This window comes from Dendrobium catenatum, unplaced genomic scaffold (assembly GCF_001605985.2).
Source record: "Dendrobium catenatum unplaced genomic scaffold, ASM160598v2 fragScaff_scaffold_243, whole genome shotgun sequence".
Classification (NCBI taxonomy): Eukaryota; Viridiplantae; Streptophyta; class Magnoliopsida; order Asparagales; family Orchidaceae; genus Dendrobium; species Dendrobium catenatum.
Window position 1 is genome coordinate 1756515 of NW_021318705.1, and position 13369 is coordinate 1769883.

The following is a 13369-nucleotide window of genomic DNA, read 5'->3' on the forward strand; positions in this document are numbered from 1 at the left end:
CTATAATAAACAAGAATTATGAGAGTAGGTAATCCAAATATGCAAATGGCAAACCAACCTGTGGCCCAGAAGATTGTGGATTGCTGGCCATCACACTAGATACTCAAGCAGCGACAGGAAGAAGTAACTGCAAAACCAATATGTTAAATTTAGAAGGCGAAGCATAATCTTTTTCCCAAAAAATTAACAATGAAATACATCTCTTCCTTAACACTCAAAATAATATTCAAGAGCTTTTTGTAATTTAAAAGTATGGGTATTTAAGCAATTTACTAAAAGGAAAACATATAGCATCACATCTCATACCCTTTCATAGTTGGCATATAGTTACCAGTCCAATCATCCTTAGACAAATCATACTTAATCTTTACCCAACCTCTCTCTTTCTCCATTGATAAATCCGGTCACACACCAACCCCCTTTTGCCTTCCTCCTTTCCTCCCCATCCCCTTCAGTAAGCCTCTCTTCGGCTTCTTCCCATGCATGTCAACAGCACACATACGAAGCTATATGCTTGGTGCGGCATGGCACATCAAACTAGCGTGTGCTATCTGCGCTATTTGATCCCTACATTGGCAATGGCGCATTGTGCAATGCGCAAAAAAATGCACGTGATTTTATTAATATGTTAAATTTTAAATTATAATTAACTTTTTTTAGATTTAAATACTAATATCACAATTAACTATTAATTAATTTAATGATTTAATTTTTTGACAGATTTAAAACTGTCATTTTTACTATTTGGCATGATTTAGGCTAAATTATGTTTAAATCTATTGATTTAAGTTTTTTGTAGAATTTAAACTTGTCGTTTTTCTTGTTTGGAAGGATATTTATGATTAAATTTTGTTCAAATTAACCTATTGTTTGATATTTAATTGTATTTTATATTAATATTATTTTTAAATTATTTTATATTGTGCGCCATGTTTTAAATGGCACGCCCATGCCATGCCCTATGCGTCATAGCTGGACGGAGAACTTTGCATCATGGTGTGTCATTCTATGTTCACAAATATGCGCCTTCCCTCCCCCCCCCCACCCTTTCTCTCTTCCACATACTCAATCAATACCCCGTCTCTCTCCCCCCTACTCCTATTCACCCAAACCCCTCTATCCCTCTCCTCGCTCCACTCTCTCTCTCCCTCTCTCTTTCAATCAAAATATTTGCCTAATCCCTCCTCTCCCTCCACTCATCAATCCCCTCCTCTGCCCCTACACATTCTCCATCATTCTCACTACATCTTCCAACTTAGCTAACTCCATCCCTTATTCCCATCTCGCTTTCACATCACATAATCTTATCCCTTCTCTCTCCCCTACTTTTGTCTCATGTCATGTATAATCACTCTCCCCACCATTTTAGTATGAATGTATGCAGACATAATTTTATGATTTCAAACCACACCCCCTTCCCCCACCATCACCAAAACTATAAAATCAAATGATCTTTAAGGTCCTCATCATCATTTATCTTCTTTTTTCCTTGCCTCCCTTTTGAGTTATTGAGCATGGGTAACAATTTAATTCTAATGTTTCTAAAAATCAATTTGGATTCATGTCAGGTAGGTCTACTATGGAAGTTATACATTTATTGAGAGGTTTGATGGAGAAGTATAGAGAGAATAAAGATGATCTACATGTGATATTTATCGATTTAAAGATAGCATATAATAAAGTTCCAAGAGAAGTGCTCTAGAGATTCTACAAAAGAAAGGAGTTAATAATGCTAATATTCAGGTCATTAAGGATATGTCTGCAATATTTGTTTTATTTTTGTTTAAAAACAAGGTGGTTTGACCAAGTATTTTCCTATTTCAGTTGGATTATATCAAAGATTAGTTTTAAGCCCATATATTTTTCTTTCAGTCATGCATGTTCTTACTAGACATTTATAAGAAGATATACCCTGGTGTATGTATTTTGCTGATGATATTCTTCTTGTTGATAAGACTAGTGAGGGAATTGAAGGAAAACTTGAATTATGGAGGTTAACTTTAGAGTCTAAAGGTTTTTGTTTGATTATATCTAAAGCCGAATACATAGAGTGTAATTTTAGTAGTAATAGATCTACAAGGGGGGTTGTGATTTTGGAGGATCAAGTCATTAATAATAGTACATGTTTTAGATATCTTGGGTTTATTATTCAAAGTGATGGTGAAATAAATGGGGATATTATTAGTAGAGTTCAAGTTGGATGGTTAAAGTTGAGGAATTCATCGGACATGTTGTGTGATAGAGAAGTACCCCTCAAACTTAAGGGAAATTTCTATAAGATGGTGGTGAGACCTACAATGCTTTATGGAACAAAATGATGGCAATTAAAAGAGAAGCATAAAATTAAGTGTTGTTGAGCTGAGGGCTCAGGCGGATGAGTGGCTTCACTCTTAGAGACAGAATGCAAAACAAGTATATACGTGAAAAGGTTGGAGTAGCTCTAGTGTAGACAAGATTAGAGAGAGTCGCATTAGATGGTATGGACGGATAAAACATTGGCATTTCGATGACCCAGTTAGGAGAGTAGATGTATTAGATTTGGCCTTTGTTAAGAAAGGAAGAGAAGAGTTAAAAAAGACATGGCAAGAAAATATTATAAATGAAATTTTTTATTAAATTAAAATGAGAATTCAACTCTTAACATGATCAATGGAGAAAAAGGATTCATATAGTTGACTCCACATTGTTGATGTTGTTGCCTTGCCTCCCTTTCTAGCTCTAGTAAACCCCTCGAAAATAAAAATAATAATAAATTAATAATAAATAGGACTATTAATCAGATCTTCACTTAGTAAAATGGTCTATGCATCATTAATTCTCTCTGACCATAGCAACTTAGCCAACCCATTTAATATAAATGAAAAGGTCTGGCTAAATTTAGCTAAAAATTCGTTTGGTAGACAAAGAGGGAAGCTCATTTCACCAGGATGAACGTGGCAAAGTTTGAATAAATGATGATCACCATCATGGTTATGTGAAGCATTGAAACATAAAACTCATCTTTGAGAAGCCACTGCTTAATTAACATGCCAAAAAGAACTTTTTCATGCCAACTTCATTCAACTTTTTCAATAGAAATTGCATTCATTTAAACAAAACCTTTTTATTTGTCAAATCTTAATAAATTATTTACTAATGCTATCATGAGAATTTATAAATAGTATAACTTTTTTTTACAGCCCCACTTACATCATTATTTTGAGCACCAACGATTATCATATTTTTAAGGAACAATGTTTCTTCTTAAGATAAATCAAACTTTAAACGTCACTATTATTTTACATAAACTATCCAATGCATGAGGCTTCTACCAATGAGGGTTTGACGTAATAACCTTACCATTGCATTGAAAAAAAAAATTAGCAGGTCACTTCTCTGATTGAAAACAACGACTTCAATGTCATAATCGATGGAGCATAATCTTTTTTGCAAAAAAAAAAAAAACATTAAAAGGCCGCTTCTCTGATAGAAACCAATGGCTTCAAAGTCCTAACTGATGAAGCATAACCTTTTTTGCAAAATTAAAAAAAAAAAATCTAACGTACATATTAAATATCCAAGAGTGGCACAACTAAATTCTCAATCAACAAGAACAAGTTAAATCAACATTAAAAAACCTTGTAAGCATTTTCAGTATCCCTTAAAAATTCTCACCCAACACAAACCACATCCCACCCTCCCAAACACACACAATTACATCATCAATGTCCCTCCTAAACTAACTAAAATCTCATTCAAATCCCATTTTACATTACTTCTATCCAGATTTTCTTTAAACCCTAAATAGGGAAGCATTTTTAGTATCTCTTAAAGAGTCTCGTTTTCCAACAACTTGTTCCAATATACCAATAAAAAAGCTTTATAACAACAAATGGCATGAAAAAGGGTCTACTAACTCTTTAATCATTAATGTGAATGCTTAATTATAAGGTTGCATCTCTTTTCCATAGGAAATGTACATTAAGCCTGTGAGATAATGTTCCTACTATCAAATACTAATGCAGGAATCAGTTATAACAAATTCATTCTGTGAATCCCTTGCCCGAGTTATTTCCTTTCATGTTAACAACCGATCCTTGCATTTCAACTTCAATGGGCTGTTTGGTTAACTGAGATCTAAGGTGTAAACTACTCTTAATAAAAGACTCCTCTTGTTAGGTTCATCAGACAACGTAAGATTTTGTTGTTAGGGTTCCAAGATCTTGGGTTATAAGTTGTTCCAATATCAGCTGTCACTTCTCTAGTTAATTGGCATCCTGAGTTTCCAATACCAAATTTAAGTCAACTCAAGAATGTTGTAATTTATATATCAGCCAAATTTTCTAACGCCTACATACAATGATATCTTGGTTGGTTACCCAATTGAGAAAATAGAAATCCTAGGATCATCCATCATTCTAGATCTTCAAAACTATAACAATGAACCAAAATTTATTGCACCTTGTACATTAAAGTGCCGCCCAAAAAACACTAAAATTAAGGTAATATTGAACCAAAGAATCATTAAGATAGCTCTTATCTAGATTGGCCAAACCTATATAGAAGCTATGTTGATGGAAAAATAAATAAATAAGAAACAGAAAAAATAGATTAGAGCCCCTTATTATCATTAGACAGCATTTGCAACCATTCCAGAAAATAGGAGATGCCCCTTTTCACTATGAGATAAAACATCCCTTCTTTTGCTTATTGATTACTTCCTACACAAGACTCGGAGCCAGTCCTGACTATAGCACCACAATCCAGATAACATTGTACTCCAAAAAAAAGTGAATAAAACAGTCCCCTAACTATCATCCAGGCATTTTTCCAACTATAGGTTTATATTTATAATACTACTAATGCATACAAAAAGGGTAAAGAATTATAAGCATATCTTAGGTTGTTAAACCAAAATTCAAATTTGACACAGTTCCACTAGGGTACATCAAAAGCTAATCTCTGCAAAGAACCAAATTCAGAACAATCCATTTTATCACTTTTTCTTAATGGATCAAAATATGAAACCAATCCTAGTAAGCTCAACTTGATAACTACAACCTAAAAATTAAACCTAGAGAACACAGATAAAAGCGAAGCTGGGACTTTTTGTCTAATAAATCTATCATATATCCTAAACAAAATATACCCATGATAAGCAAATCACGAGCTTTTTGAACGCCCATTATAAATTCCAATGTTTTATCAGGGATGTCATATCACAACTCAATAAAACTAAATAAGAGGCGCGAAGCATAGAACGGAATCCCCCAGCCCTAACCCTAACTCGTCGGACAGATAAAAAAGTGCGCAAACAATAGATCGAGAGATAGATAGAATGCCGCACCCTAACTCATGCGAAGGCGCGTCGGTCGTATAGTTGCTGCAAACGATCGTCAGACAAAAATTGAACGTCCACTGTCGCTCTATTGTCGTGCAAAGAACCCGGGGCTAGGGTTTTTGAAGAAGGGAGAAAAGAGAAAATTAATATTTAGAGTTCTGGTTCGCTCACCTTGAGCCGTGTTTGCTTCTCAAGCGGGGAAAATAGGCTTTACCGGCTTTGCAATTATATATATGATTTTTTTCATTCATACAACCACTGAATTTTAGTATAAATTTATATTTATTAGATCTTAAAATTCAGTGGTTGTATGAATGAAAAAAATCATATATATAACTGCAAAGCCGGTAGCGTTGTACGAAAATCCGGCACTCAATCAGATAAAGAAAGAGGGTCTAACATTTATGAGACACCAAAATTTTTACGTGAAAAACCCCTGAAAAGGGGGAAAAAACCACGGGCCTAGCCCAGTTTGAATGAATCCACTAGTATTGTAGTTGATTACAAATGAGGTCCTTTCTTGGTGGAAGGTCTTAGCTTGATGTACATCTTATGGAGTACATTACATGATGTTGATACAAAGAGTCATTATTGACATGTTCGTTTGGTCGGAAGGACCGTAGTCCGAGAGCGACGGAGGTCGAAAGTCCGAGAGCGACGGAGGTCGAAAGACTTGTAGTCGGTAAGCGACGTATGTCAAGAGGACCGTAATCGGTTGGCAACGGAGGTCGGAAGGACCTCATTTGTAATCAACTACAATACTAGTGGATGTAAGTTAGGAGGATCGTAGTCGGCGGGCGACAAAGGTTGGAAATACTGTAGTCGGCGGGCGACGTGAGTTAGGAGGACCGTAGTCGACGGGGGACGGGGGTTGGACAGAATGCAGTCGGCGGGCGACATAAGTCAGGAGGACCGTAGTCGGCGGGCTACGGAGGTCAGAAAGACTGTAGTCGGCGGGCGACGTAAGTCAGGAGGACCGTGGTCAGCTGGCGACGGAGGTCGGAAGGACTGTAGTCTGACGACGAATATCAGAAGGACATCATCAGGTAAAGTCCAACAATGGAAAGAAATCCATCTTCGTGTAGACGTCCAGCGAAGTCTGATAACCGGTAGAAGTCTGGCGTCACTTAAAAACTTGGCGAAGAGTGATGGTTCGACGTCGGGTAGAAGTTCGACGTCTGTTGGTGGCAGAGGATAACTCTGGCTTCACTTGGGCTGAGTTTCGGCGTCATGAGAGAACTCTGTTGTAAATTGGGAAGAATTTCAGCATCACGTGGAAGTTGGGCAGAATTCTGACGTTCTCCCGAATATCACGCAGAATCCCGGCGTGTTCGGGCGGCAGGAAGAACTCTGTTGGTGGTCGAGGAGGAGTTGATTCTCCTTCCCCTTCTCTTCTTCTTCACTTCTTCTTCTTGCTCCGGTCCCCTCTTATGAGGAATGAGGGGTCTATTTATAGTTTTTCTGGAGTGGCATGACCCATAAATAGGCAAGAGATCAAGGGCAAATGGGGAGTGGTCAAATGGACGGTCGATATTGAATCATATGATCATGCACCGTTCATTAGACATTTGAAGGCCTTAGTGATGTCGGAATTCGGAGATCTTGGGCTCGTTGGATTTGTCTCGTCGAGCCGCTTGATTCGAGTATAAGCTCGTTAAAATCGGAGACTGTTTGGTAACTCAAATTGTGGTATGAACTTTCCAACAGCACTTCGGGCGCTTGATTTGGACCAATTTGGGCTCGGATTGAGTCAAATTTGGTGTCGTTGGATTTGTATTTCCGAGACGCTCAGTTTGACTGTAAGCTTGCTAAAATCGGAGTTTGGGTGTACCCGGATTTAATTTCTGAAGTTTCCAACTTGATTTTTACGTCGAGATTCGTGCCCGATCAAGATAATTTCATTATGACGTGTGTGTGTATATATATATATATATATTAATGCAAAAATACATTAGATTGACTTTTAATTCTGGAATTTATGTTAAAATTAATTTTAATTGATGATTCGATTTGTTCTGATTTTTTTTTTTCTTCATAACTAACATATTAAATATCAAATATTAGTATATATGATATGGTATTTGAAGTCATTAAAATTTTACATATAGATTAAATAAATTAGACAAATTCAAGCATATTTGTGCTTAAAATTAATCAAATCTATCCAATTAGTATTCAAATTAAGAAAATGTTATGAATAATAGTTCTAATAATTATAAAGATGCTAATGTAAAGTGTGATCATATAAAGTATTTCTTATTAGAGTTCATAGCAAATATAGAAATTTCTAATTCTATTAAATATTCCTAATATTCCTATACTTTTAACTGCAGTTATCTCTACAAGAATTCTTTATAAGAAAGGAAATGAATTCATGGGTGGGTCTAGCAAAATTTATTATTCATTAATTTGCTTGGAGTTAGGGGCCCATATACTATTTTAGTGATTGTTAGCATTCCATTAATGATAACTATTCCAATAAGTATCCATTTAAATGAGGGACACTTTCAGCAAAGAGAAAAATGATAAGTATGGATAATTTGGTGGAACCAGTATTGCTAGAGTTGTAAACGAAACCGAGCTGAGCCATGCTTTGGCATGTTCGAGCTCGAGCTTGTTTGCCAAGATCGTGTTTGAGCTCGGCTTGATAAAATTTGAGCTTCGTTGGTACTTGTTCGAGCTCAAGCTCATTTAAAACTCACTTGTTGGAGCTCAGCTTGTGTTCATGTTCAAGCTTAGTTCATTTTTGACTTATCGAGCCTCTTATCGAGCAGCTCATTTAACGAACACAGCATGGCCACTCACAAAACAATAATAATAAAAAATCGAGCAACTTACCAACCGACAGCCCGAATTGTTACGCCCATCTGTCAGGGGTGGAAGATTTCTTAATAAGCCCAACCCACCCCATCGCCAACTTTTAAACGCACTCCCACTATATTTTGTTATATAGAGCAAAATCATGTTGATTATCATGGAGTGGGACTAAACCAACTGTTGTCAACCCCGCCCCGCATCCCCCCATGTTGAGACAATGGGAGAGGGAAAATGGAGCAGAAATTTTCAATATATATATATATATATATTAGTAAAATTAATTTAATAACATTTATTTAAAAAATTGTAATCAAGCTTCTTAACAATCTTATTTGAGAGCTTTAAATGATAATGTTCATGAACATAAATGAGCCGAACGCCAAGTTGCTCAAGCTCGTTTATTTAGCTATCGAGAATTTATCAAAAGTGTTCAAGCTAGTTCGTTTATTTTATCAAACGAACATGAATGAGCTCTTATCAAGCCAAGCCACGAGCAACTCATCGAACGCTTCATTCATTTACAGCCCTAAACATGGTTAGATATGAATTCATGTCACATGAAATCAAACAAGATGTCTCACATTTTAATAAATTCTAAGAAACATTTTACCATTTTTTTTACTACTTAATGGCAATATAATATATGTACATTACTATCAAAACTTAATATTTGATGATATTTTTGAAAATTTTAAACTCTCTTCCATCAAACTATTCAACATCATAAATATTTGAGTTAAATTAATTTAATGATAAGAGTCTTACGATAATATTATTGCATGCCAAAACATTTAATGTGACTAAAAGATGAGGAGCTTAATGTTTTAGCTTTGTATAAAGATTTAGGGCGCATACATATACAAGAAAGAAGTGCAATAATCATAAGAGACACCATAATTTTCATATGAAAAATTCCAATATGGGAAAAAATCAGGGAGTCTTGCATAGTTAAAATGACTTCACTAGTATTGGTTGTTGATTACAAATGATGTCTTTCCTTCGGGAAATGTGTTGGCTAAATGTAACAAATATACATTGTATAGAACGTATTGCATAGTTGGAGTTAGGATAATCCAATGAAATGAGAGCTATTCTCAAAAGAATATTGTTCAGTTCATTTAGTCAGTAGGACTATATTTGGATGGCAAATGTCAGAAGGAACTTAGTCAACGAGTGACAGAGTGCGGAAGGATTGTAGTCGGGTGACGATGGAGGGAGGGGCCATAGTCGGGAGTTGACAGAGCTCGGAAGGACCGTAGTAGGGCTATCGTGGTCTAGGGGTTGTAGTCAAGGGATTGTGGTCAGAGGGATTGTAGTTGGACTATGGTGGTCAAAGAGATCGTTGTCAACAGGCAACAATGCAGGGGTAAGAGTCCGCAATGGTGGTCAGAATGAGGTCCAACAAAAATGATTGTGCAGAGGTCTAGTAATGGCGCCTGAGCATTGAGGGTTTGCTGGCAGTGGTGCCGGGGTGGAACTTCAAGATTTTTCAAGCCTCGGAGCTCAAAATATTTTGAGTCTCGAGCTCATGGTCCAAGCCTCCTCATCCTCTTGTAAAGAGTGAGGGTTTATTTATAAATTTTGAGAGTGACATGATCCATAAATTTGAAAAAGAAACAGGGCAAATTTCGAAGTACTCCATCAGACAACCCATATTGATTTCCTCGATCATGGAGCGGTGATCAAGCATTTAAGTGCCTTAATGATGTTAAAATTAAGAAATCTTGTGCTCGTTGGATACGTCTCGTCGAGTCCCTCGATTTGACTATAAGCATGTTTAAGTTGGAGATCATTTGATAATCCATTTAATGTTATGAGGCTTCCAAATATGCTTTAACTCCTTGATTTGAGCCCTTTTAGACTCGGATTGGATTAATTTCAGTGTCGTTGGGCTCATTTCGCCTGGACGTTTAGTTTGATTATAAATTTGTTGAAATTGGAGTTTGGAAATTCAAACTTGATGTGTCTCAATATTCATGCTTGATTCCAATTATATTTATATTTACGAATATCATTAGACATATATGTTAAATATATTTTATTAATAAATTATTTATTTATTTATATATATTGGTCCACTTAATTTTCTCAAGAGATAAATCAATAGAATTCATTTTAATGCACAGACTTTATGACCACACAATGCATATCATAGTCATAATATAAAAGAAATAAAAAGTTTCGCGTTTTTTTTTTATTATAAAGGAATATATTAAGACCAAGAAAAAGGATTACAATAAGCAAAGAAGCAAAATGTCCAAAAAACAAAGAGAATACCTGAAAGTTCAATTTGAAGGGCTCAATAACAGGCCAAGGCTACTAGCACCCCCAAAGTTACGCTCAGACCATCCAATTGGTGAAGAGTACAGTGTAGCAACCAACCCAAGCGACCATCCAACCAACCGAGCAAAAAGACCCCCACCAAAGGTTGCCACGAGCTAACGACAGAGGAACAAGCCCCAGCCACATCATCGCCCGGCAAAACCCATGGTCAACCGAAATAAAAATAGATGATTCAGCAAAAAGACTCATCCAACAAGAGCCAAAATGAAGAAAATAAGTCTAAGGGACCCAGCCATAGCCCAAAAATTCCAACCCCAAGCTCAACAACTGAGAAGGTTACCTCCCCGGTCTGCCCCTCCCACGTGCCCTCCCACGAGAGGCGACATAAACCATCGGACGGTCATGGAGCAAGGCAAGATCCTTACAATAAACATCTTCCTCAAGAGACTCCGATGAAGAATCAGAGTCGGACTCGTAATTAGACGAACCTTGAAGCCAATCAATGGAACCCTCACATCCATCCCAGAGTTGTCGCCAACATGATACACTAAAGCCTGAGGTTCAATGAGATTAACTGGCACCTCAACAAGAGAATTAGGAACTAAAGGGTTGAGTGAAGAGGGAGAGACAACCGCAGTAGTATAACCCTCACACTCTACACCCAAAGGTGTAAAAGAGCAATCCACTCCTAAAATAGCAGGGACAAAATTAGACTCATCTGAGCAAACCACATCCACGGCACGATTAGGGGAAGGAGAAGGCTCAATATTACTCATTATAGACCTACCCTCACAAAGCACAGTAGGTATCAAATTAATACCGTTGTGGCATCATCATTGACACCGCCGACGCAATACGAATACGAGGCAAAGCATTTAATCTATACCTAACATTTTAATCACGACTCTCTGTACTTTTTGCATTTTTTTAATTAATAATGTAAGCAAATATATAAATGATAAGTGTAAATAATGAGATATTTTATGTTTTAATTTTTTAGTGAAAATGTATTATTTTAATTTTCTTTGTGCAGAAAAGTACAAGAAATAGAAAAAAATTTCTAGTATATCGCCGCGACGTCTGACATAATACCGTTGTGGCATCATCATTGACACTGCCGATGCCCAATCTCTGTTTAACAACACCGTGACATCAGAGAAGTCAATGTTGTAAAGCCTAATTTCTGTCTACACAACATTGTGACATCAAATTTCAACGTCGTCAAGTCAAGGGAGTGTCATGTGGACATTGTAGTGCTCAACCGTTAACAGCGCCACGACGCTACATTTGTAATCATTCAGACCATGATATATCAGTGAAGCGATGTGTCGATTCATTAAACACTAGGTCAATGTCAGCAAGCGTCACAACGGAGGAAACCGTTCAACGCTGTGACATTAATTCATTTTATGGGTGTCGTGGCGCAAGTGTTTCGAGTGCCATGGCCCTAGAATTCATTTTCTATATTTTTCTATAAATAGTCTATTCATAATGTTAGTAGGAGAGTTCTATTACTAGTTTAATTTTATTCTCTAATTCTTTTTTAGGGGATTCAATGAAGTATTATATAAATCTTGTAGTGTAATACTCATCTCCTCCGCTACAAGATGAAACGTATTGGCCTGTGGAGATGATCTCTCAACCAATGCTATCAGAAGGTGATGATCAAGCTTGATGTACATCCACTACCTAACACAGTGCAAGCTAGTCGTCCTGCTATGAATCTTGGACTTTGAACAAGTCAATCTAGAATCATGAACATGTGCAATACTCTTTCAAGAATAGTAACTTGCAAAAATTAATTTGCATTAGATATAAGATATTACATTGAAGAAGTAAATTACTAAGAATAATATTTATACTTTTTGTACCTAGTCAAGAAGTAAATTAATATGCTTGAATTTGTTTAATTTATTTAATATATATGTAAATTTTTAATGACTTCAAATACCATATCATATATACTAATATTTGATATTTAATATGTTAATTATGAATAAGAAAAATTCAGAACAAATCGAATCAACAATTAAAATTAATTTTAACATAAATTCCAGAATTAGAAGGCAATCTGACAAATATGAAAATAAAATTAAACTATTTACTAATTTTTTTAATTAAAAAAACTTACTTAACAGCATAAGTACGAAAATAAAACTAAACTATTTATTAAATTTTTTAAGTTAAAAAAACTTAACAACCTAAGTAAGAAAATAAAATTAAACTATTTACTAATTATTTTAAGTTTTTTTAAAAAAATTAAACAGCTTACTTAAAAGCATAAGTACGGAAATAAAATTAAATTATATAAAGAAAGCTTTAGATGTGAAAGTTAACTTAAACATAATAAAAAATGCACAGTTAATAAAACTTTAGTAGTTCATCACTTCCTAATATATTAATGTCAAAATCATATAGAACATGAGAACATCACCATTAGATACATCAATGCCTTATAGAATAAAATTTCAATTAATTACGATGAGGGCAGTTGATTCTGTTATGATCATGTGTTTTACATAAATCACAAAGCCGCCTAAATGAAGAAATGCTCTCATCCGCGGGCGAGCGACGCGGTCGCGGGCAGCGATGCGGGCGCGCTGTGCGATGCGGGCGATGTCGAGGGCGAGTGACGCGGTTGCGGGGCGAGCGAGGCAATCGCGGGCAGCGACGTGGGCAGGGCTTCAAACAAGTTTTCGGGCCGGGTCAACCCAAACCCGACCCGTTTTTTAAACGGGTCGAACCCGGGAACCCTAAACCCGTTTTGAAAACGGGTCGGGTATAACCCAAAAATTCCGGGTTGGGTTTTCGTGTCGTGTCAAATATTGACACCCCTAGTCACAGTCCTAGGGAATACGATAAAGTAAGGGTAATCAACAACTGCACATACAAGTAGACTAATGATAAATTTTCCCGTCAACAGTCTCTTTTCATGTCATTCACCTGACA

At 36.2% G+C, this 13369-nt stretch overlaps 1 protein-coding gene across 5 annotated transcripts in view; it reads right to left on the reverse strand.

Moving 5' to 3' along the window:
- The window catches only part of LOC110102089 (pre-mRNA-processing protein 40A), a 49097-nt gene extending 43572 nt beyond the window's left edge, over nt 1-5525 (reverse strand). For all 5 annotated transcript variants that reach the window (XR_003700150.1, XR_003700151.1, XR_002303772.2 and 2 more), the window contains exons 1-2: nt 5327-5525; nt 59-127 (exon numbers count right to left, since the gene is read on the reverse strand). Coding sequence is in view for 2 of the 5 variants with exons in the window: in XM_020830262.2 (XP_020685921.1) it covers nt 59-91 (33 nt within the window). In the remaining 3 variants the exon portion in view is untranslated. The remainder of the gene's footprint in view (nt 1-58; nt 128-5326) is intronic.
- Nucleotides 5526-13369: the final 7844 nt, after the last annotated feature.